Below are 24,404 nucleotides of genomic sequence, written 5' to 3' on the forward strand. Positions count from 1 at the left end.
TAGCGAATCGCGGTTTCCCATAGGAATGCATTGAAATTCAATTAATGTGTTCCTATGGGCAAAAAAATTCCAAAAAAAATTCAATGCATTCCTATGGGATTCGCTAGATTAATTTTTTTGTTATAAGAAAAGACCCATGGAACAAATTAAATTCGTCTAGCGAGGCACCACTGTACAGTGACTTTAGATCTACAGTGACTTTAGATCAGGGGTATCCAAACTTTTTTCAAAGAGGGCCAGATTTGATGAAGTGAACACGTGAGGGCCGACCATAGTTGTTGAGCTTATTTTAGGATTGAAGTTGTTGAGCTTTATAATTTTACTCCAAAGTTGTTGAGATTTTTTAAGGATTTTACCCCAGGACATATACTGCCAGGGGGACCAGATTAAATCGACTGGCAGGCCGGATTAGGCTCCCGAAACGGACTTTGGACATGCCTGCTTTAGATTGTGTCCTTGGGGTGGGAGAATTGCAGCTGGCCTAGACCTTGGCCTGGTGAAAAGGCAGCCTGGAGCACTAGCCATTGAGCTCATGGTCATTCATTTGCCAACTAGCCATATTGTTCATAATTGGGATTCACAGGGGATGAGGAGTCTATCCCACTCTTCTCTGCCCCCCCAAACTATCTGCCAATCAAACTTTGTTCAATTGGGTAGAAGAAGAGATGTGGTGCAACACTTTCTGTAATCATTTGTAACTAACCAAAGATTTGACTGGTTAGTAAAATTGGTATAGTACAGTACATAACATTCATTCTGTCCCATTGCCTTTTCAGGCTTAATTAGCCTATGCCTTCTCCCCTTGAAGTGCCATTGAATTTTCTCCCCTTTTCTCAAGTATTGTGAGGACTTTGCTTTTGTTCCCTTCTTCCTTCAACTCTGTGCCCCTTTCTGCTCCTATTTCACTGTGATATACAGTGGGGCTGCCAGCCCTCAAAAGAATTGGGTGCTTCTGCTTCAATCTGCCTTGCAAAGGAGCTTTTTCTCCCTCTGGTGCTGTGCTGTTGCAAGAATCCTTTGGAGCTTAGCTTCCTATTTTCTGAGCTCGAAGCCCTTGTTGCAGTGACACTGCACCAGGGGGAGAAGGCACTCCTTTACAAGGTATGTGGAGGAAAGAGAAGTTCCTCTCTTAGTTCAGTGTTGTGATGGAAAGGGGGAAAATGCTCTTTTCTCTGTCTGTTACTGCACTATGAATGTGTACCTACCTGTCTATGTATGTGAGTGTGGGATGGGAAGTGTGCATTGATCATTCTGAACATGCCCATGCAGTCTTTAGAGAGTTGGTCAACCATCAGTGTGGTCTTAAGGCCAAAAAGGTTTAGCTATTCCACTTCTAGGAGTTTAAAAGTAATTAACAGCTCATTACATTGCACCAAGAAAGGAAATAAATGTTACAAGAATGAAAATGCTACAGCAGTGGAAATACTTACTCTAAAGCTATATCCATATCTATTGATCTTTCCCTTATGTAAGTTACATCAACATTCTAATTTAGAGACACTAGATGTTTCACAAACATCTCAGCATTCATCCATTCTGGCAGAGAGGGAAACATTGGAGGCAGGCGAAACCAGATATAGGCAACAACAAGTTTATAGCCTATTTATATAATATTGGTATCAATACAGAAGTGCTTTTTGTATTTTTCTTTTTCTTTCCATCATCATCATCATCATCATCATCATCATCATCATCATCAATTACTTAATTTAAATTTGTATACCACTCTTCATCCAAAGATCTCAGGGTGGTTCACATCAGAAGAATATAAAATGAAAATACAAAATACATTTTAAAAAAAGCAAATCAGTAACCTTCCCAGAAATACATTTTAAAAGCCATGGAATGTTAATCAGCCAAAAATCAGATTTTTTTAAATTATTCAGTAACCTTTCTGAATTTCCAAACATCATTTTGCAGCATTCTTAGACAGTATACACTGCAAACTTAACGCCTCAAGTACAGCTCCTGTCATCTCCTCTTAAAAAGTACCAGGGCTGGGAAATACCAGGATTTGGAGAGACATTGCTAAACAGAGCAGATAATATTGAGCTGTATTGGGGATAGGTGCAGCCCACCTCTATATGGCCTGTGCGATTCCTCCCTACAACTCTCACCAGTCCCATTACATGCCCTCCTTGAGTGTGTTTGCCTGACTGGAATGTGTTCTTGAATTGTGATAAAGCTTGGGGATTGGAGAGATTGGGGTGGTGATGTAGAAACTGCTTTTGTGTGGCTGGAATGTAGCCTATAAAAAATGGGCCACATTAATTGTCTCATCTGCTTTTGCCTCTAGCACAACCCACCCCTGGCATGCAGCCCCTAAAAGGTTATCTCTGATGGAATGTGATTCTTTGGTTGGAAAAGCTTCCCCCCTCTTGACTAGATGGACTTGTGGTCTGACTCACTTGTTGATATATCTCACTGCTGTGAAAATCTGTTTTTAGTTACACTTTTCTTCCCTAAAGCCATCTGCCTGAGGACTCAGATATTATACCGGTATATCTTTTTTTTTTTTAAGGGAGCTGAGTGGCTGTTCCCTGCTGGCTGATACTATTCTGGGTAGGGAAAATGACCCCTGACCAGTTGCGGTTGACTCTGGGGTTGCGGCGCTCATCTCGCTTTACTGGCCGAGGGAGCCGGCGTTTGTCTGCAGACAGCTTCCGGGTCATGTGGCCAACATGACTAAGCCACTTCTGGCAAACTTCTGGTGGTACCTATTTATCTACTTGCACCTTGACATGCTTTCGAACTGCTAGGTTGGCAGGAGTAGGGACCGAACAATGGGAGCTCACCCCATCGCAGGGATTCGAACCACCGACCTTCCGATCAGCAAGCCCTAGGCTCTGTGGTTTAGACCATAGCTCCACCTGCGTCTATTCTGGGTAGTGCCTGTTTTTTTCTTTTACCTTTTTATTTTCTGCCCCAGTCTTTATTCAAAAAAAGGTTTCCAGCGTGACTTACAAGATCAGCAGTAAGACAGTCCTAGCTCTCAGTTTATAATCTAAAATACATGATAGGTGAGGAAAGGGGGAAGAAGGAACAAAGCAGGCTAGTTTTTATAACAGTCAGCAGATAGGTGACAGTTGAGGGAGGTCCAAAGGCAGCTGATCTCATGATCTTACATAGAAATCAGTCATTGCAAGTGAGTTGGGCCTGGTTTAAGGTGCTCACATTAGTGTTTACAGCCCTAAACCACTTAGGCCTCAAATACCTAAAAGGCCACCTTCTGTAAAGACCCCCTCAGGTATTTAGATAATGAGTAGAGGGCTTTTTGAAGTTCCAGCATCTTCATTCTTTGTAGCAGATCCTATGTTGTGGAATTTCCCTTCCCGCAGAGGTGTGACTAGCACCATATGCTGAAGATGCATCTCTTTACCCTGACATTTGACACTCAGGAGGCATATTTTTAGGACCAACCCTATTCCTGTTGTTGTAATTTATTTTAAAAACTGTTTCTAACATTGAAATCCTCATATTGTGGTTATGCTGTTTAAAGCCCAAACTGCATTTATAGTGGCACGCAACATTGGTTCAGTTCTGGCCCTTTGGCAGAGGAAACATTTCAAAGGACAAGATTGTGTTGAATCAGTGTTACGTGTAGCTGTATGGTAACATAATTTGGTCCCAAGCTTCTTTGAAGGAGAAGCTGCACGTACTATATCACTTTATTCCTGTCTAGGTGGATTTTAAAGACCATATGTGCCTTTAAAAAAAAGCAAAGTTATGTCTTGTATATTTATAGTACATTCTTAACCAATATACTTCAATGTGTTGTATGCACTTGATACACATTCTGTTGGCACAGGCTCAGGCATCAGAGCAGATGGTACTAGATGAGGTTGAGAGTGATATATCCTTTGCTCTCTGCCTTTGGGTGGTTACAAGATCTTCACAAAGCCAGCATTTTTGGAAGTTGAAGTTGAGAAAAAAATGAAACTGAGTTGATATATTTAATTTGTGTGCTAATTTGTAGAAGCCATGTGTTCAGATGTGAACGAGCCTTGGGCTTACACACTCCCGTCTCTTGCAAGTAGTGATGTCCTGCTGCTTAATCCTAGTTTGAGACAGCATAATTTGCCTCAGTATCTGAATGGTTAAGACAGTTGTTTCCAACCAGCGTGCCATGGTACCCTGGGGTGCTATGGGCAGCACTGTCTTCTGTCCCTCTTTTCTTCCCTCCCTCTGATGCATTATCTCATCTCTGCCTCCCAAAGGCTTGCACAGCTGTTTGTTGCAGCAGCCCTGGCTACAAGCTCCTCAGGTGAATGGTGTCTCGAGCTGGGCAAGGGGGGTTTCCCACGCCTTTGTGGGGCAGTGTGAGGAGGAATCTCTCTGGGGTGGGTGGGGCAGCTCAGAGATCAGGGGTGGCAGTTGTGGCTGCCCAGAGGACTCCCAAGGAGAGGGGAGCAGATAGAAGGCTGAGGGAACACTCCACAAGGGAGGGTGTTCAAACAGGGGTGAGAGGCTGCCGGCTTTACTGACAAGGGGTGACATAACTGGGCTCCTGAGCCCCACAGGGGTGCCGCAGAAAGAATTTAGTTAGTTAAGGGAGCCATGGACTCAAAAAGCTGGAAACCCTTTGGGTTAAGATACATTTTGCATGAGCTTGCAGAGTTTGATCCTGGTATTTCATGCAAATCATAGTTTGACTGCTGTTGATCTCTTACTTTCATTCTCATCTTTCATTCTCATCTTTCCCTTCCCACAAATAATAGATGCTTTGTCTCTGAAGAAGTTGATAAAACAATTGTTTTGTGCTATGAGATAGCATTTGTGTTATGATCTCATACAGCTAAGACTTCAGTAATGACTGTGGGTCATAGCGGTATTAAAGGTGGAAGAAGTGGCAACCTAGATATTTGATTTTATCTTCAAGTAATATTTTGCTGGGAGCCGCCCAGCGTGGCTAGGGCAACCCAGAGCCGCCCACCGCGGCTAGGGCAACCCATATAAATAATAAAAAAATTGTTGTTATTGCATGCTAGAAATACAGACTTTGTCAGATGCTGTTGTGGAATATGTAGTTCGTCAGTCTTTTAGTGATTATGTGTGCCATGGCTAAGAAAACCGACCACCTGTCCTCAATACATTGTCTCCTATACCATTTAACATCTGTATGTAGTGACTGAGGGGATGTCATCTGGAGTAAGTGTCAGCCAATATGCAAATGATACCCAGCTCGGTCTCTCTATTCATCTGAATCAGGAGTGGCTGTGCAAATGCTGGACTGGGCTGGGTGAGGGCCAGGAAACTGAAGCTGTGTGTCTTTAGTTTCTAATGTCTGGGAATTAGGGAGGTGGCCTGTTCTGGATAGAATAGCACTCCTCTTGAAGGAGCAGGTGTGTATTCTGAGTGGTGTTCCTTGAGTCTAACCTGCCACTGGTGGCTCAAGTAGTGCCAGCCTTTGCCACCTACAGCCATCTTTCAACCAGGTTAGCTTGGTTTCAGTAACCAATTCACTGGTAATTTCCCAGATTACTACAGCATGCTGTATGTGGGTCTATCCTTGAAGATGAGGCTTATTCCCAGGTAAATGGGATTAGGATTGCAGCCTAATTCACTAGGAGCTGCCTTTAATATCTTCTGAAATTTGACTGAAAATATCTTTTTAAGCATTTCTCAATAAGCTCTGTGTAACTTACTGCCTTCTAAGGCAGTAAGTGGTTGCTGAACAACTCCAGGCACGCCTGGAAGAAGCGGACCATTTGGATCCCTTCCAGTCTGGATTCAGGCCTCATCATGGGACTGAAACTGCCTTGGTCGCACTGGTTGATGATCTCTGGCGGGCTAGGGACAAAGGTGAGAGCTGTTTTCTAGTCCTGCTGGATCTCTCAGCGGCTTTTGACACCATCGACCATAACATCCTTCTGGACCGCCTAGAGGGGTTGGGAGCTGAGGGCACTGTTATACAGTGGTTCCGCTCCTTTCTCCTGGGCCATGTTCAGAAAGTGGTGGTGGGGGATGAGTGTTCAGACCCCTGGGCTCTCACCTGTGGGGTGCCTCAGGGTTCTGTCCTCTCCCCCATGCTTTTTAACATCTACATGCAGCCACTGGGAGAGATCATCAGGGGGTTTGGGCTGGGTGTTCATCAGTATGCGGATGATACCCAGCTCTACCTCTCTTTCAAATCAGAACCAGTGAAGGCGGTGAAGGTCCTGTGTGAGTGCCTGGAGGCGGTTGGAGGACGGATGGTGGCTAACAGATTGAGGTTGAATCCTGACTAGACAGAAGTACTGTTCTTGGGGGATAGGAGGCGGGCAGGTGTGGAGGACTCCTGGGGTAACTGTGCCCCTGAAGGACCAGGTGCGCAGCCTGGAAGTCATTTTGGACTCACAGCTGTCCATGGAGGCGCAGGTCAATTCTGTGTCCAGGGCAGCTGTTTACCAGCTCCATCTGATAAGTAGGCTGAGACCCTAGATGCCCGCAGACTGTCTTGCCAGAGTGGTGCATGCTCTGGTTATCTCCCGCTTGGACTACTTCAATGCGCTTTACGTGGGGCTACCTTTGAAGGTGACCTGGAAACTGCAATTAATCCAGGATGTGGCGGCTAGACTAGTGACTGGGAGCAGCCACCGAGACCACATAACACCGGCCTTGAAAGACCTACATTGGCTCCCAGTACTATGTTTCCAAGCACAATTCAAAGTATAGGTGCTGACCTTTAAAGCCCTAAACGGCCTCGGTCCAGTATACCTGAAGGAGCGCCTCCACCCCATTGTTCTGCCCGGACACTGAGGTCCAGCGCCGAGAGCCTTCTGGCAGTTCCCTCACTACGAGAAGCCAAGCTACAGGGAACCAGGCAGAGGGCCTTCTCAGTAGTGACACCCACCCTGTGGAACGCCCTCCCACCAGGTGTCAAAGAGATAAACAACTACCAGACTTTTAGGAGACATCTGAAGGCAGCCCTGTTTAGGGAAGCTTTTAATGTTTAATAGATTATTGTATTTTAATGTCTGTTGGAAGCCGCCCAGAGTGGCTGGGGAAACCCAGCCAGATGGGCAGGGTATAAATAATAAATTATTATTATTATTAGTGTGGTTTAATAGAGTGTTAGACCAGGACCCGAGAGACTAGGTTTCCCCACTCACGTGAAGCTCACTGAATGACTTGGACCAGTCACCATTTCTTAGGCTAACCTGCCTCACAGGGTTGTGTGAGGATGAAATGGGAAGGAGGAGAACCATGTAACCACCTTGAGATCCTTGGAAGATAAAGGAGGCATATAAATGTAATAAGTGTCTATTAATTATTTAATTGTTAATGATTGATTTAATACTTTAAAATTAGAAATGCGCTCCTGCAGTTAAGCAGGAGAGTGTAGCAGTGGGACAAAAGTGTTCATTTGGAGCAGGGTATTCATGAGGGGGATGGAAGAATATGGTGGAAGAAAGGATACTGCCCTGTATGTGTCATATATTGGAAGTATTGGTTCTGATGTCAAGACTAGTAATGCTTTTCTTCCATCAGTAGGTATGCCCCCTTGTATCAATAGGTGTGCTTCCAAAACAAAACATTTTTAGTTTTGTTGTTTCCCAGTGAACTCTAGATCATTTTAGTACAGAATATTGTTGAGCTTTATTTAATTTCTGCTACAGCTTAATTAAAAAGTAATGGTAATTTTAATCATTGAACATTATCTGAGCATAACACATAGATGTTGGTCCTAAAATACAGTTGTTTCAGAGAAATTTCCATGTTGCTATTTGTTTGCTTTCTTTGGAACATGGCAAATGTTAGTTGTCCATCTCATGTACTTTCTGGTATTAGGCTTGCAGACTTGAAATAAATATTGAATTCAGTGTGAGTTACAGGTAGATAGCTGTGTGGGTCTGACGCAGTCAAAACAAAAATAAAAATATAAATTTAAATATAAATTTAAAAAAAACAGAAAAATTTCAGAAACAGACTGGAAAGAGAAGTTGCTGAATTGCAACTCATTATCAAGCTTAAAACCATGGACAGACCTGGTCTGAATAAGGACACTGGATTCTTATCTCATTATACATGATAAAGCTTTCTTTAGCACCTACCCCCTTGCTTTTTCCTGCAAGACCAATTGCAGTCATTAACAGTCGTTAACAGTCATCTACAGGTTTACCACTCCTATCAGCCAATCACCCATTCCCACCACCCTTCTGAGTAATACCCCTCCCCACCCTCTGACTATACATAGGGTCTGGTGACTTCTGTTTCAGTGAAGTGTGCATGCACACGAAAGCTCATACCTATGACAAACTTAGTTGGTCTCTAAGGTGCTACTGGAAGGATTTTATTTTATTTTTAATTCAGTGTGATTTAGGACAGTTTATATGTGACAACATTTAATCAGTCTCGGACATCGAAGTAAAAAGGCAGAAAATTGCAATTAATAAGTTAAAAAAATAAGAAAATATTTATGGAGGAGGAATTGAGTCAGGCAGAGAAATGGCATGGGCTAGATAAGTAAAATATTGAGTGTCTGCTAGTGAAGAAGAGACTTGTCCAAGTGTATCAGTCTTGTTCCCCCCCCCCAACACCCCATATATATCTTGATTTTTCTTCATTTCCTAATTATTGCAAAGTGAATGCAGCCAATCCATTCATAAATCTTGTCATGAAAATAAGATCGTGAAACATTGTGGTGATTTTTTCATTTTTCCATGATTACTACCAATAAGCAGAATAAACTAATTATTGGCAACTAATTTCAAGGTATGAAAATATGTATGTATTTTAAACATTGATCCTGATAATATTTTCACTTTATTTCAGATCTGAGCACTTGGATCTAACCAAATCTTGCAAGAAAATTACTGAGAGCATATTTAATCATGGGAACTCCTGGATCAGGAAGGAAAAGAACTCCTGTGAAAGATAGGTTTTCTGCAGAAGATGAAGCTTTGGGTCATATTGCTAGAGAGGTTAGTAAAACTACTATCTTACTGTAAGCATCTTGAAAACAAGAATTCACACATTCACATTTTGCTTAGTAGGTGCACCTTACATTCATTCTTGTAAAGTTATTTCTTAAACTGTGTTTGCAGTTCTGTATCACCAAGTACTGTATATTATTTTGAAAATGATATATTTGACCATTAGTCACTTAAAATGTAGTCTGCTCACATTTAATAAAAGTATTATTGAATCAAATTTGACTACTTCATTTTTAAATGAAATTTCTTTCAATTTAACAGGCAGAAGCACGGCTTGCAGCCAAACGTGCAGCACGAGCGGAAGCAAGGGATATACGCATGAGAGAATTGGAACGACAACAGAAAGAGGTAATGGAGCAATTAAATATAGAACAAAATTATGGTAATCTTAAATTAAGAACAGTGTATCAGAGTAAATAACATTAAGTAATCCCTTACTTTGACATTGTTAGACATCATGAGCATCACTCTGAAAGCTGGGGTGATTTTCTTTTCAGTTGGTAGAACATCATTCAGACCTCAAGCTCAGCTTGAATATTAAGGTTGTGTTGCACTTATAAAGGAAAACATAAGATGTTGTATATGTGTCAGACTGAATGGCCAGTGAACATGAAATTTGGTGTCTTGAGTACTACTTGGAAATGTTTTCGATGGACTAGGAATATTGACAACTAATGCCTAGGAGTTGGAAAACTTAACACATAAACCAGACTTGCAACAAGCCTCTAAGATCAGCTTTAAAAATATGATGGTGTTTCTGTCAAAACTGAAACAATGTTGAGTCTCTTAAGTTCTTGGGAGTTATGCTGTTGCAGAATAGCAAGAAAAGTGGCAAAGTCAAGCTGCTTTGAATCCAAATTTTCCATGAGCAGATGACTGTTCAGGCTCCTCTTCCCCCATTTCGTAGGCTTGGGTGTGATACAGTACTGCAGTGGGCATATGGAATCAGCAAAATTCAGGCAGAGGCATTACTTTATTTTGGCCAGGTTTTCATCATACAACCATATTTCTGACTTCATTGTACTGTGGGAAATTAAAGAGTTCTGCTTTAGGTTTCAGAATCTTTACATTTAAGAATAAAACATGTATGTTGCATTATCAGCCATGCAGCTTAACTTACATTTGCCAGTTTTCCAGGGAAAAGGGAATGTGGCCATCAACTGCAATTTTTGTTTTTGGTTTGGTTTGGCTAACTTCTACAATTGTCTATATTTGTTCCTGCCTCAGATGATTTTAAAATATTTTTATATTTCTGTATTCAGCACTGTATCATGGCATGTGCTTGAAGTGAGGCCAGATTTCTTCAGATAAATTGCAGAATGTATTCTTAGTGAATGAAAGTGACTCTGGATGAATAACGGATAGTGAACAGTTTTAATTTCAGTTATAATTTGGCAAAATGGGGGAATCTGCACACAAGCAAAAAGCTTTAATAAATATTGTCCCTAAACATTTTGACTGTCTTCAACTTAAAAACTTAACGTAAATGATTTCAAAGGGAACTTTTATTGCAAAATATACTGTTCAGTAAATCTCATGTGATTTATAGAGAAAAGTCTCTACTGTACTTATAACACTTGTTGGAAGAGGACACCAAAAAGGCAACAGAGTCCTCGGTTGCAAATACTTTTGTGTAATGAGCTTTCAGAACTTGAGTGAAGAAACATGTGAAGTATAGGCAGTGTTTCTTTAGATAATTGATTACGATATAATTAATTACATTGGTGATTTTAAACAATTTTGGGTGAAAATAGTGACAATTCTACCATCACATTTAGATAAAGAATCTATGCAAAAACGAACGTAAAATAAAAGTTAGGCCCTGATTAAGGGCTTCTTTGGTGGTTTTAAGCTCTATTCTGTTCTATTCTACAGTCATACCTCTAGTTGCATTCGCTTCATGTTGCGGATTTTCGGGTTGCGAACAGCAACTAGAGTCCGCAACTAGAGGTACCACTGTATTCTGTTCTGCTTGATTGTAAGTAGAACCTGTAAGCATTCTATAAAAAGGGGGGGGGACATAACATTGTCAGTAAAAGACAAATGCAAAAAACAGGTATTTTTTAAAATCCAAAATATAAATAAAATAAACAGTTATGGTAGAAACAAAATAAAATATATGTAATGCGCAAATTTTCTTTTTGGAAATGTTTATTCTTGCGAAGAAATAAGATGTTCTTTACCTTTTTGTAGCTTTCTCGACGTTCTTATGATAGAAAATGGGGACATATCCAAAGGTGGATGGTAGGCCAGGATTGCCTGTTGTGTGGTATTTTGCACTTGGAAAACTAACATGATTGATGTGTTTATTTACTAATATTTTGTACAGTGTGTGAAATTCGAGTATCAAAATGACGTGTCTCCCAACTGTGGGATTTACAAATATTTAACTTTGGCTTGGTTGTGTCCTTAGTTATTTTTATCATTCCAGTACTGAATAAATGGAAACCTAAGGGAAATAATTTCATATCACTAATAACACTGTCCATTTTATATGAATTAAAAAGACAATGAGGTCCCAACATTTCCTTGGCCTTTCTTCATTTGAGGATTCTTCCCAAAATGTATCAATAAGTAGAATTATAGAATTGTAGAGCTGGAAGGGACCACGAAGGTCAACTAGTTCAAGCCTCTGCAATGCAGGAATCTTTTTGCCTAACATGGGGCTCAAAATCACATCCCTGAGATTAAGAGTCTCATGTTCTACCAACTGAGTTAAACTTAGAATGAATGATATTTTTTTGGAAAAACACATTTTCTCAGTACCTGAAATACAAAATCCATTTTTCTGGATATTATGGGCTAGATCCAAAGATTGTGCAGGCCAAAGACCTCTTCTGCAAAAAGATTCTCTGTGTCCTGCACTCAGTGTCCTGCACCCTAAACAGTCTTTGTTGGGGGTTGGGAACTCTCCTGAGCAAGTTTGGGCATAGACAAGCTTTCCCCTTACTTTCACTCTCAATTCATATTGTTTTCCAAATTGTACCATGTTGAATTGTAAGATGTTTTCTCCATGTAGATGGCAGATATCTGTCAGTAATACTTGTTGCTCTTCACTGGACAAAAGTGTTTGCAAATATGTAATTCATACAAACATTTTTGGCTGTTCCTGTGTCCCAAAATAAAGTACAGTGGTACCCCGCAAGACGAACGCCTGGCGCAACGAAAAAATCGCAAAATGAAAGCGTTTTGCAATTTTTTGGACGACTCGCAAAACGAAACCATCTATGGCTGTGCTTCGCAAGACGAAGCAGCCTTGTGACGGAAAGGGAAGCTGCTGCCGCTTACCTTTAGGACTCCGCCAGTGACGTCCACGGCCGCCACTTCTGCCTCCTGCGGTGGCACGGCGCTCATGGCGGCCTCTGCGGCTCCGGCCTTGCCCTCCTCGGCGGCCATGCCGGCCTCCGCGGCTCCTTCCCGGTGGGCTGGCAGGATCCGCGGCTCCTCCCCAGTGGGCTGGCGGGATCTGGCAGGAGTAGCAGCAGGGCTCGCCAGGCGGCCCTCGCCAGGCGGCCCTTGGAACAGCGTCAGCGCCTGAAGGAGGAGAGGCTGCAGCAGGAGGAGACCCCTGGCCCTCCTCCTGCTTCCCCCTCCCCAGAGCCTTGAAGACTTCTGGCCGTGGCGGGTGAGTCGACTCCTTGGGGGGGGCACTTCTTTTCCCCCCATAGGAACGCATGAATTAAATTTCAATGCATTCCTATGGGAAACCGCGCTTTGCAAGAAGAAATTATTGCAACACGAAACGACTCGTGGAACGAATTAATTTCATCTTGCGAGGTACCACTGTAGTGCATAGATAGCTACAGAAGCTATTTAAGTATTAATCTGAAAGAGAAAGTCTTTATAAAGGCTAAGTGATATTAAGTTCAGAACTGCTACCATTATCATGTAATAAGTGCACTAGGAAGACACTTGTTTCATTGTGCTATTATGGGGGAAAGCTGGTATATATCTGTATAAGCATACACACTGACACAATTTAGAGGCTTAATTTTTTAAAAAGTCTAATTTCCCCTATAACCTGTAAGAGGGTTTTTAAAAACTAATCCATTGATAGAATGTGTCTTGTGGTGTTCCTTCTGTGGTTATAGTACTATAGAAATCTGTTTTTGGCACATTATGATATTTGTAGGGTTTTGAATTGAACAATGTTGTTGCTGTGATTGGGAATTTTGCTTTTATTGCTGTTGAACAACCATACAATCTTGTTGATGCATGTATTATATAATTATATGTAATAATTTGGAGGAAGTATGCTGCAATAGTTAACACTAACCAGGACTGTGGAGACCCAGGTTCAAATTCTCACTCACCAGGTGACCTTAAGCGAGTCACTGTATGTCAATGCAACCTATATCACAATGGGTTGATGATAAAGGGGGAGGGTGGGAGGTGAAAGGATGGAGAACCATGGACACTACCCTAATATCTTTGGAGAATTAGCCAGATAAAAATGTAAAAAATAAACACATTATTGTGCAAAAAGCAGTCTTCAGCTATTTCTCTAAGGGAAATGGCGGAGTACTTGCAATGGCTTACTGAAGGGATGGTGAGTGTCCCAGATGTTTTTGAACTATAGTCACAACCATTGACTGTGTTGGTTTGGAAGAGTGAATCCAACAACATATGGAGGCCCATCTCCTGGTTAACTGCAGACTGCCAAATGTCCAAAGTATATGTTCACCTTTTCTAGTTGCATAGGTGACTATTGCAAACCAGCAATTAAGACTATCATGCAAGATGGATCAAATCGTTTTATGGATAAATCAGTTGGATTAATTGGTGTTTAAATGGGTAAAAATGGGATTGAGAATTGGACAACAAACCTTTATTTAAAAAATATTAAAACTGGTGCTTACACAAATGGCAAACATAATCTTAAATAATATTTCCATTCTCTTAGAACAGAACTTTCCAAACTTTTTATGTTGGTGACACACTTCATTTCATGCATCATTTCATGACACAGTAATTCAATTTTACTAGCAAACTGAAGGTTAAAATAACCCCTTCTTTCCAGCCCTGGGAGGAATGCGGAGAGCGTTTGTGCAACACACCTACACACTGCTGCCGACGCACTAACATGTCACGGCACACAGTTTGGAAAGCTCTGTCTTATAAGAATACCTCTTCCAAGATGCCTGCTGTGACTTACATGTACACCATCTATAAACAAATTAAACATTTTGCTTCATAAATATTTACATGCTTGGTTTTCGTATTAAAAAAAAACTGGTTGCAACCCTAATGATAACTGTTTTGTTACCGTAATTTATTGAGTAATCTGAGATATTTAGGTGAACTAATAACACATTGAAAATTAGGAAGAATGGGTGTCTGATGTGAACAGTAAATCAGTACTTTCTGTTGTTTCTGGGTAATTTTTGTGAATTTTTTTTAGCTGTGTTGTTTTTGGTCTTCTTTCTTTTCCTCCTTTTCTTAAGTAGCATCATCTGGTGTTTCCTTTCTTAGGAAGATTCAGAGAAGGCTAGGGATTCACACAGGTCCAGCCGGCGGTCATACCTGGTTTGTACTAACCTATCAGATCTGTTTTTCTTCCTTCCTTTCTTTTTTCATTTTTGTTCATTTTTAAATGTAGCACTTCATTTTTTATTTAATTTTGTAATTAGGGTGCTGGTGACTTGGTGTCCACTCGAACTACTGGTAGCCACAGGGTTAGTACTCCTATTTTGCCTTAGATCAAGTTCATAAAGCATTCTGTTATGCTCATGCAGATTGTTTCTTTGATTTCTCATTTCAACCAAAATTTTAATTTTTATGGAATTGATACAGAATATTTTAAAGCTGCAAAGAAAGCTGGTGGTATCTTACTAAATCATAGTCTGAGTAGGCCCATTGAAATGGAAGGACTTGAGTTAGTCACGACTAACTTAAGCCCATTGATTTCGGTGGATTCTTCAATCAAGGTAACTTGCTTTAAATGTGGTGAAGTGTTATATCTGCATTGGTGCTTACCTGGGCTGCCATCATAAACTCAACATTGGGTCTGTATCCCTATGTAGATTTGTAACTCTGGATGGGAACAGAAACTGAATCCTCTGGTCAGAAGAACATTGAATGCTAGTATTCTAAGGGTTAGAACCTGAATGTCAAAGTTGAACAAATGTTTCCCTTTTGTCAATTGAAAATTAATATAGTCAATGTTAAATGACTAAGTTATCAATAGCTAAGGAAAGAAAACTGCACACATACTTGTCTTTTACAATTTGGTTCTTAAGAGCACCTCCTTGGATGCCACTGGGTCACACAGGAGCAGAGCAAGTACTTCCAGGCGAAGAGATCTTGTGGTGCGTAGTATTGATGAGCATGCTGTGGTTTGTTCACATAGCACTTTGTGCATACTGATGATGAATACTGGTGGCAAAGGGTGTTATCTGATTGTTGCCACTGCCAGTCACTTGTGCAGCAGACTTCTGCTGTCACAAACAAATCTCCCCCCGCCTTGTCTCCCCCTGAAGCCCCACCCCACCCCAATCACTTTCAGAGGATCCCAACCTTCCAGATGACATGAAGAGGTTGCTGGGAACTACAGAGGGGAGGGGAGCAGAGAAAGGAAAACTCTAGTACAATGTTGGAGGACCCCCCTCAATATTTCAATTTTAATAAAATATTTGGTCTTAGAAGTTCAAGACATTTAACTTGAGCATTTACGTGAGCCCTGGGCGGGAGAAGAGAAATGAGAGACAAAAACGTGAGATGGCTTTAGGCTAGCTGAAACACTTCCATTTGTACAGGGCAAGACACCCCATTTTTGCAATTCTTCTACTAGAGAGCCCTTTGCAAGTAGTAGCACTTCCACTAGCTTAAAGCCAGTGTTACACGAAACCACACATTTTTGTCTAAATTTCATCACATTTTTGGAGGCCTATTGCAGATTGCATTATGTATAGAACATCTGTCAAATAGCAGTGTGTGAAGGATAATAGAAATAGGAACACATCTTTATCTCTGCATACTAATTTTAATTATGCTTAATGGTTTGTATTTGTGAGAGGTTCTTTTGTTTCAGCTCTTGCGTTTGTGTTCAAACTTGTATCACTTCTGCCAATGGCTTTCTGCATATCATTAAAAAGAATGAAAACTAATGTCATCTGTGATTTCTGTGTTTACACCCTGTGCTGAATCATATAAATGCATGTCAAAGCAAAGTTCTGAGCAATGCAAAAATGGTAAAATAAGTAAATTCAGTATGTTGCAGAGTACAAGTCTAATCTATGTGCTGTTTCTGCCAGACCATTTTGTTTAATTTCCTTTTCTTTTTTTCTCATTGGATAGATCAGTGGTTAATAAAGTTTCATTTTACATTGTTTTTGAACTATCACATGGGTGGTTTAGAATTGTTTCTGTGGATACTACTGCTCCTTTGATGGTAACTTTCTAAATCTTTACTCAACAGAGCCATGCTCATGGAGACTCTTATGGTGGGAAGAAGTCTTCTAGCTCTAATAAAGATCTTTTGGTTAGTGTTTTCAATTAGGGATTGCTATAATTTTACCTCTTCATGGTTTCTCTATACATTATTCCCCCACATATTTGGTATATTGGTTGTATAAGGTACTTCATCTATGTTAAAAAGAGATCTTGCTTACTGTGCAGACTCTTCCAGCATTATGCAATGGAAGCATGAAAAGCCTGAAGCAACAGGGTGGTTGACATCGGGAATGGTAAAGAAGTTTACCTACTAAGCCAGGCATCCCCAAACTTTGGCCATCCAGATGTTTTGGACTACAATTCCCACCATCCCTGACCACTGGTCCTGTTAGCTAGGGATCATGGGAGTTGTAGGCCAAAACATCTGGAGGGCCGCACTTTGGGGATGCCTGTACTAAGCTAACTTCTCTCCACTTGGATTTTTTCTGTTTGAGGTTTTTCTGAAATGTTTTGAATTATTGACCCTCATGAAAAAGTTTTGTTTCTAGTTCTGTATCTGTTCTCAGTGGGCACAGGAATCTGTTAAGCCTCCCAGTAATGAGTGCTTCAGATTTCATTGAGGAACAGCCTATATAAGGTTAGATATTTGAATTGAAGTAGACATATGAAACCACTTAAATGAATTATTGCAACACAGTTTAAATGTCTGGATTTCTAAGAAAACATTTGTACAAAGTTTGAGAACACTTATGTTTGTGGACTTTTAGGACAAACAAGTTTGTAGACTTTTAGGACAACTTGTTTTATGGATGGTCACTGATTATAAAGCTTGGCTTCTCATGAAGCAGGCATAAGTTGCTATTTAGTCTTATAAGAACCTTGCAATAAGTAGTTCTACTTTCATTCTAATTAAATGATGTTCTCAGTACTTTCTGCCCACATTCATGCATTGTACTAAACCATGGTTTAGTGTGATCATCATCACGAAAGGTCCAGAGGACGGGCAACACAAAAATGGGCCTTTTCTGCAATGGCTTCCTGTTTATGGAATGCTCTTCTCAGGGAGGCTCTCCTGGTCCCTTTATTACATACCTTTAGGTGTAAAGCAAAAACATTCCTCTTTTCCCAAGGCCTTTGGCTATTTAAACAGTCTGGCCATTTAAGGAGGGACGCGGGTGGCACTGTGGTCTAAACCATTGAGCCTAGGGCTTGCCTATCGGAAGGTTGGCGGTTCGAATCCCCACAATGGGGTGAGCTCCCGTTGTTCGGTCCCAGCTCCTGCCCACCTAGCAGTTCGAAAGCACATCAAAGTGCAAGTAGATAAATAGGTACCGCTCCGGCGGGAAGGTAAACGACATTTCTGTGCGCTGTTCTGGTTCACCAGAAACGGCTTAGTCATGCTGGCCACATGACCCGGAAGTTGTCTGTGGACAAACACCGGCTCCCTCTGCCTATAGAGTGAGGTGAGCACGCAACCCCAGAGTTGTCCGCGACTGGACCTAACGTTCAGGGGTAACTTTACCTTTATGGCCTTTTAAACTGTGGAGAGTGGGTACTGTTTTTGTTTGTTGCTATAGGTTTTTGTTTGTTTGTTGATATATTGCAAACTGCCCTGTGATCGTTTGATGAAGGGCAGTATTGAAATTTAATAATAATTTTAAAAAATAAGACGTCCATCAGCAAATGAAGAGGGAGGCAGTTTTTGACAAGTTCCCAAACCCCTCCAGAACACATTTAGAGGGGTATGGTGGTTGAGCATTAGGGGAAGGGGAAATTGCCAGCTTCTCCATTTTTCTGTCAGATGCTCAACTTTCATGGAGGGGACACCAGTGGATACCATTCTTGTCCACTCTTTAAAAAAGGGATAAAAATAGTAGAGTCTAATGTATACATTTAGCTGCATTTGGGCCTAAAAACTATGTACAGTATGAGGATCATTGTGTGACATAGAGCACATTGATATATAAACAGCTGCTTGCTCATGCAAAATTGAATATATATTGGTGCTTCAGAGCACCACAACTTGTCATATGACTTGAATACTGCAGTAAACATCAATCTTTCCTTACATGTTTGAATTTGAATACTTTTTTACAACTTTGTAATATATTTTTGACAGAGTGGATTTTACCATGACCAACGAAACTACAGCAGCCTTAGGCATAGCAAACCACTTTCTACCTACCATCCTCGGGTTTGTGTGACTTATTTTATTTTACTAAACAATCTTATTTAGACAAGAGTTATTGCAATGTTAGCTGCCATGCTCTAGTCTAACAGAAAAGCCCTGCTTGATTTTTGGTGTTTGGATTAACAACTCAATTTTGAGGACTTGTGTGATTTCCAAATCAACTGCTCTCTTTTGTTTTACATTTTTTGTTGTTTTTTTTTAGTCATTCAGTCATGTCCGACTCTTCGTATATTTTACATACATAACTGCTATGAGAATCAAATTATGGGTTAGAAGTAATGCTAGGCGGTTGAATTCTGGCTTGCGTCCACTAAACCTTTTCTGATGTAACTGTTTTTAACTTATGTATATGTTGCCACAGTGCAGTTGACAGATTTTGGAACTCTGGGTAACCATTCTAAAGCTATTTGTGCTGAAAATTAATTAAATTGAATGTTTGGTCTGATGACATCCTGCTAGTTTTGAATCCCCTTTCACTTTATGTTGTCACTTTATTAAAATACTAACATGCATTTTATGAACAGTATGTTTCATTTGTATGGTATTAAATGTAATACGATGTCTTATTTTTGTCACAGTCATCTTCTCTATACAGTGATCCTTTGGCAACAACTAAGAATTACAGGGTTAGTAGTGTGTGATAGAATAGTCTACATTTAGGAATTAATAAGGTTCTGTAAATCTAAAAATAATGCTCTCCTCTATAGGTGTCTCCAGATGTAAACACTGGTTTGATAAGAAGTGCCAGTTTGGTTTGTATGCAGATCTGCATGGTTGTCTTAAGCTTGCATTCTGTGGGTCCTTTGGCTTGAAAACATTGTGTGTTCTATTGCAGAAAACATTAGGTTAAGCATGCAAGAATATTAAGATGGAGAATATCTGAAAATCATATTGAAGGAAGGCAAAGCTTGTGTGCAGTGTAGGTTTTCAAATCTCAGGTCATGCCTTTCTTTCAGTGGCAAATCGTACAGGATAGTAGTTGTCCTGCAAATACACAGAGCTCTCATCTATGATCAGTGCTTATATACCAGCAACTTCAGTTCATTTGCGATCATCAAACAAGTTAACTCTAGACACTGTGCAAATTTGTATCTTATAAAGTACAAAGCAAAGAGCTCTATTCACCAAGAATTTATTTTAGAAGGTTCAATGTATATTTTGGAAAAAATATTGTGACTGAAACTGAACAAGCCTTCCCTAGTAATTATCTGTTATGTGGAGCATTTACTAACAGTCTGTCTGCTGTGGATAATTGTCAGCATCAATCCTGCTTTTGAGCTGAAACTCAAGATCAATCAGGTTAATATTTTTCACACAGGCCTTTGCGAAACTGTATGGATAAGGTCAAAAGACCAAGGACTGTAAAGCTCACCAGGAAGTTTCAGGATTAAGCAAGTTAACAGTTAGGAATGCAGGGTAGCCAAAAAAAAAAAGAGAGAGGAGAAAATAGACTGAAAAAATAAGTATCTGATGAAAATATTATACAACTAGTAGAATTGCCACAGGTTTTTTAACTGGACCTCTCCAGTGCCTATAAAGGAAACCTGTTATTCATAAATGAAGTGAAGGCTTTCTGGGGATGAAAATAAATGGAAAATGCTTCATTTGCTAGATTTCTGTACCTGGTTGCTGTCAGAGGAGTAGGGAAAGTAATAAGAATGTACAACATGAGAAACAGGGTGATGAAGAAAGGAGAGGCCCAAACAACTGAGGAAAATATTGTATGGGCTAAGGTAGTTGACTGGAATGGGAGCGATATGCTGAAAAAATTATTTCTGCAAATCATTGCCAGAAAATTTGCTTCTGTCAACTTACATCCACTTGCTCCATGTGGCTGCATCCAAACCATGTGGAGTATATTGCTTAAAACAAGCAATGACCTCTGCCGTACTGCCTGCCTTTCTGGAAGCAAGTAGTAAACTGAAGTTAATAGGAAGGTGTTAGAGAAAATTAAGCTGCCCTGGTTATAATTGCTATTTTTCTGCAGTGTAGCATGAAATCTACACTGTTTGTGCTTCTTAAAAATCAGGCAAGCTTCTGGTTTATTGGTAAACCTGTTAGCATTGCATGGGTAATAAACACATTGCTAGTGCTTGAGCTTGTGTATTAAATTCACAAACTTTCTAGAAAAAGCTGCTTTTGGATGCAGAATCTTCAGAGGTTTTCAGCAAGTGGATAAGATGCTTTATGTATTTGTGCTGTTTTACAATGGTGGGTTAGGTTAGAACAATTGCATCTCTTAAAGTGGATTAACTGGAATAAAAACTCAACTACATGGATGATTTATTGCTTAAAACTACAACAACCAATTCCTATGTTTGCAGTGCTTAGAACAGGAATCGGCAAGGCTCAACGGGCATGGGCCGGATCACTCCCGCAGAGATCCTCTGTGGGCTGGACTGGCACAGTGCGACGCTGGAAAGCGCATTGTGCATGTCCGCCTGCGCCGGAAATTGCTTCTGCGCGTGCCCAGACGCCGGAAAGCGCATCTGCGTAGAAGCAATTTTCAGCGTCTGGGCATGCGCAGAAGCGATTACTGGCATCTGGGTATGCGCAGAAGCAATTACTGGAGCCACTGAAGAGAGTCCCTGCGCTGCGCTGGTTTAGCTCAGTGCGCGGGGACTCGCCTAGCAGGTGGCTTGGTTCGGGGGCTGCTCGTGCGCCAGTTAAACTGCCTCTGTGAGCTGCTTCCAGCCCATGGGCTGCAGGTTGGGGACCACTGGCTTAGAACTTTATAGCTTTGGGCTGGCAAGAGCCCTTGATAAATGGAAGTCGAAAGAAATAACCTATTCCATTGTATATGTCAAAGAACATGTAAATATTATTGCTACCATATAGTATATATTCCAAGCAGTATTTTAAATGTGCCTGGAGGGTTAGAATTTAATAACATTATGCTTCAGTTTTTAGTGAAAGAAGCATGTGTACTTCTGCTAATGGTGATGTTTGTCTGCATAGCAGCAATGCTTACAGGCCACATGAATACTCTTCATTCTGCAATACTGTAAATGCAAACACAATTTTCTCTGTTCTTTAGGCATCGTTAAGTGGTGATGGATTCTATAACCCATATAGTTATCATACAGTAAGTCTGCAGGGCTTTCTTTTGGTTTTTACAAAATACTTTTCTGTGAAGATAAGTAGCTGAAAAACCAAATATTTTCCTTCCCTTTGCAACCTTGTTTTTAGCCTTCAGAATACAGTTGTTACTCTTCAAGAGCAAGTTCAGCACGAAGTAGTCCAGTGGTGAGAAGTTTTCTGCACGCATTAGAGTTTTTCAACGTTGACTAATGCTCTTCTCTTTAACCATTTGTGTGAATCACCTTACTCATAAATGCATGGGTTGTGGAGTTTGACTTGACAGAAGCAAGATATTAAAAGGTTAATCAGAAATATAAGCATTTTTCTGACTGCCATTCAGTGATTTTATGTTGTTATTTAGTTCTGTATATTATGTCTTTGAATGTGGAATATGAAAAATTCATATACCTCAGCAGGATGCCTCTCAGAATTACCATAATGCTAGGGGGGGGGAGCACAGTTTAATGTGTTTCTGTACAACAGTTGAAGCAGACACAGCCTACCATGTCTTCTTCTACCTGTATCCTCTTAGTACTTGAGTCTGTTTGCTAGGAGATCTATGGTGACCAGAAAGAGTGTTTCAGCCTTTCCATTAAGCACTGCCCCTTTGTCAATGTAGAACAGGAATAAGAAACTAGATCCTGCCAGTCCCACTCCTCTGTAGGCCAGCTTTGACAGGTGAGTGGGACCACCACCTTTGATATAATGATGTCAGGTAACTGATGTCAAAATTTGAAGGGGCTGCTATACCTGCTGATCAGACTTACAGAGAGACAGCCCCTTCTGAAGTCTACAGAGGGGGAAATGCTACTCTTTGCAGAGAAATGGATTCGAAGTTTGGCTTAGTGAATCTGACCCAAGCTTATTTTCTGGACTGCACTTTGAAGGCACCAACAATCAGCTGATAGTTGCTGGTGCAGAACTGTCTTCAGTCACTGACAAACAGCCGATTGATGATGCTTGCAGAAAGCTCGGCTGTACTTTTGAAGCCCTGACAATCAGCATGTACCTGCAACCCCCCCCCCCAATATCATAACTTACCTGCCCCACAACTGATGTAATACATGATGTCAAGTGTAGTAGAGGTGGCTGTGGCATGGCCAAAGTGAGGAGGCCTGGTGGGTCTTAGTAGGCTCAATAACCAGTGGTTCCCCACCCCTTGGGAGGACCAGATGAGAATATGGAAAGCATGATAGGGCTTCATAATCCTTCTAATGCTCTGGCTTCCCATTATATCTAATTGGAATCTATCTATGCCTGGATGTGGCATCTGTGCAGGGAAAGATTATGACCAAAGTGTTTAATTGTCCACAATTTACACTATCTATGACTTTCCACTTTGTCAGGCAGAAGTGAATCACTGGGGCCTTCCAGTATTTTGGTCATTTCAAATTACAGTGTCAAGCTTGATGATCTTTGGAGTTCATGATTCTGAGAGCTTTATGAATTCTGCTTTGGATTTGACACCCAAAAGGCAGATTACTTACATTTAAAATGTGAATTAGTTTTAATCTTTATGACTTATTGTACTTAATTCTCAGTGACTTGGGCCATAGACGTAGGGAACAAAATTAGCAAAACATGTCCCCAAATTAACCCTTCCACTTTTTATTTGTGTTCTAAGCAAATATTTTTCATATGCTGTATTCCCATCAGTGAAGATTCTGTGCACAAAACTTGTGCTTTACCCGAAAATTGTGTAGTTCAGCTCCCACTGACTGTCATTCTGCTGGGGACCTAATGTGTTTGCACAGCGTTGGACTGCTTCACTCCCCCTTGGATCCTTTTGCTACCCTCCACATGCCTTCCCACTTGTCCCAAAGATGAGCATTTCACTATCAATAGTGGTGTCCTCAAGGCAGCATTAAAATACTTTTTTTTCCTCTTTCAGCATGTTCCATCGGTTTGCACATTTTTAGTGTGCCCTATGATATGAGTCATTAACATCGAATGTTACTTAATCCAAAAAATGTTTATCCAACAATAAGTTACCGTAGTTAATTACTTGTCTTTGAACCTTATAGTTTACAGATGATGAAGCAGGGAGCATTGCATCCTCTGATCGTGCTGTTCGAGGCAGGAGGGATAGTGTGGTGAGCAGGGCTGTCTGGTTGTGCTTTTTGTTCTGCTGTTATGAACTCTGTTGCATGAAGTATCACAGGTCCTAGATCAGGCATCCACAAACTGCAGCCTTCCAGATGTTTTGGCCTACAACTCCCATGATCCCTAGCTAACAGGACCAGTGGTCGGGGAAGATGGGAACTTTAGTCCCAAACATCTGGAGGGCCAAAGTTTGGGGATGCCTGTCCTAGAGTGAGTTGAGTAAGCTAGGTGTCACTCTTCACGTTGTGTGCTCATATGAGCTGGAAGTAGTCATGTTCTGTTTTATTATCTCTTAAGGCTGAATTGCATGCTGCTGTTTGGGCCAAGGCATGCCATAGGTGTCATGGGCCGAATAGGGAGACTTGGTAGCCCTAATTAGGCCTGTTGGCTGGGGGTTCCCCACCACTGTTCTAAAACCTGCAGAATCCTATTGAACCCAGGCTGGAACCCCATCTCTGTAATGGTTTTTATTTTTATTTTTATTAAAAGTTATTAAAATTTAAACAACAAAAACAAAGCAAAACCCTCAAAGTGGTTTACAAAAACGTAGAGGGTTGTTGTGAAATGACCTTGAGATATTTTATGGGAAATGAGGCATGAATGAAAATAATCAGCTTGTGGCTGGCCAATGTGGTACCCTTCAGATGCTGTTTAACTATAAATACCACAGCCTCAGCCACCAATGCCTGTGGTCAGGGATAATGGGAACTGTAGTTTCACAA

The 24,404-nt window shown here is 40.8% G+C and overlaps 1 protein-coding gene across 15 annotated transcripts in view; it reads left to right on the forward strand.

The window, feature by feature from the left end:
• Positions 1–24,404, forward strand: part of LRRFIP2 (LRR binding FLII interacting protein 2) — a 53,864-nt gene that overhangs the window by 4,114 nt on the left and 25,346 nt on the right. For 6 of the 15 annotated variants that reach the window (XM_060280595.1, XM_060280596.1, XM_060280598.1 and 3 more), the window contains exons 2-14: positions 8,755–8,903; positions 9,177–9,263; positions 11,109–11,159; positions 14,388–14,441; positions 14,546–14,590; positions 15,155–15,223; positions 16,333–16,395; positions 18,427–18,501; positions 19,077–19,124; positions 19,206–19,250; positions 21,536–21,583; positions 21,688–21,744; positions 23,604–23,672. In XM_060280595.1, coding sequence (XP_060136578.1) covers positions 8,814–8,903; positions 9,177–9,263; positions 11,109–11,159; positions 14,388–14,441; positions 14,546–14,590; positions 15,155–15,223; positions 16,333–16,395; positions 18,427–18,501; positions 19,077–19,124; positions 19,206–19,250; positions 21,536–21,583; positions 21,688–21,744; positions 23,604–23,672 — 801 coding nt within the window. In that variant the 5' untranslated portion in view covers positions 8,755–8,813. Of the gene's footprint in view, positions 1–8,754; positions 8,904–9,176; positions 9,264–11,108; positions 11,160–14,387; positions 14,442–14,545; positions 14,591–15,154; positions 15,224–16,332; positions 16,396–18,426; positions 18,502–19,076; positions 19,125–19,205; positions 19,251–21,535; positions 21,584–21,687; positions 21,745–23,603; positions 23,673–24,404 lie in introns of those variants that run through there. The other 9 variants (XM_060280599.1, XM_035128803.2, XM_060280600.1 and 6 more) reach the window with 6 other exon arrangements.

This window comes from Zootoca vivipara, chromosome 12 (assembly GCF_963506605.1).
Source record: "Zootoca vivipara chromosome 12, rZooViv1.1, whole genome shotgun sequence".
NCBI classification, from domain to species: domain Eukaryota; kingdom Metazoa; phylum Chordata; class Lepidosauria; order Squamata; family Lacertidae; genus Zootoca; species Zootoca vivipara.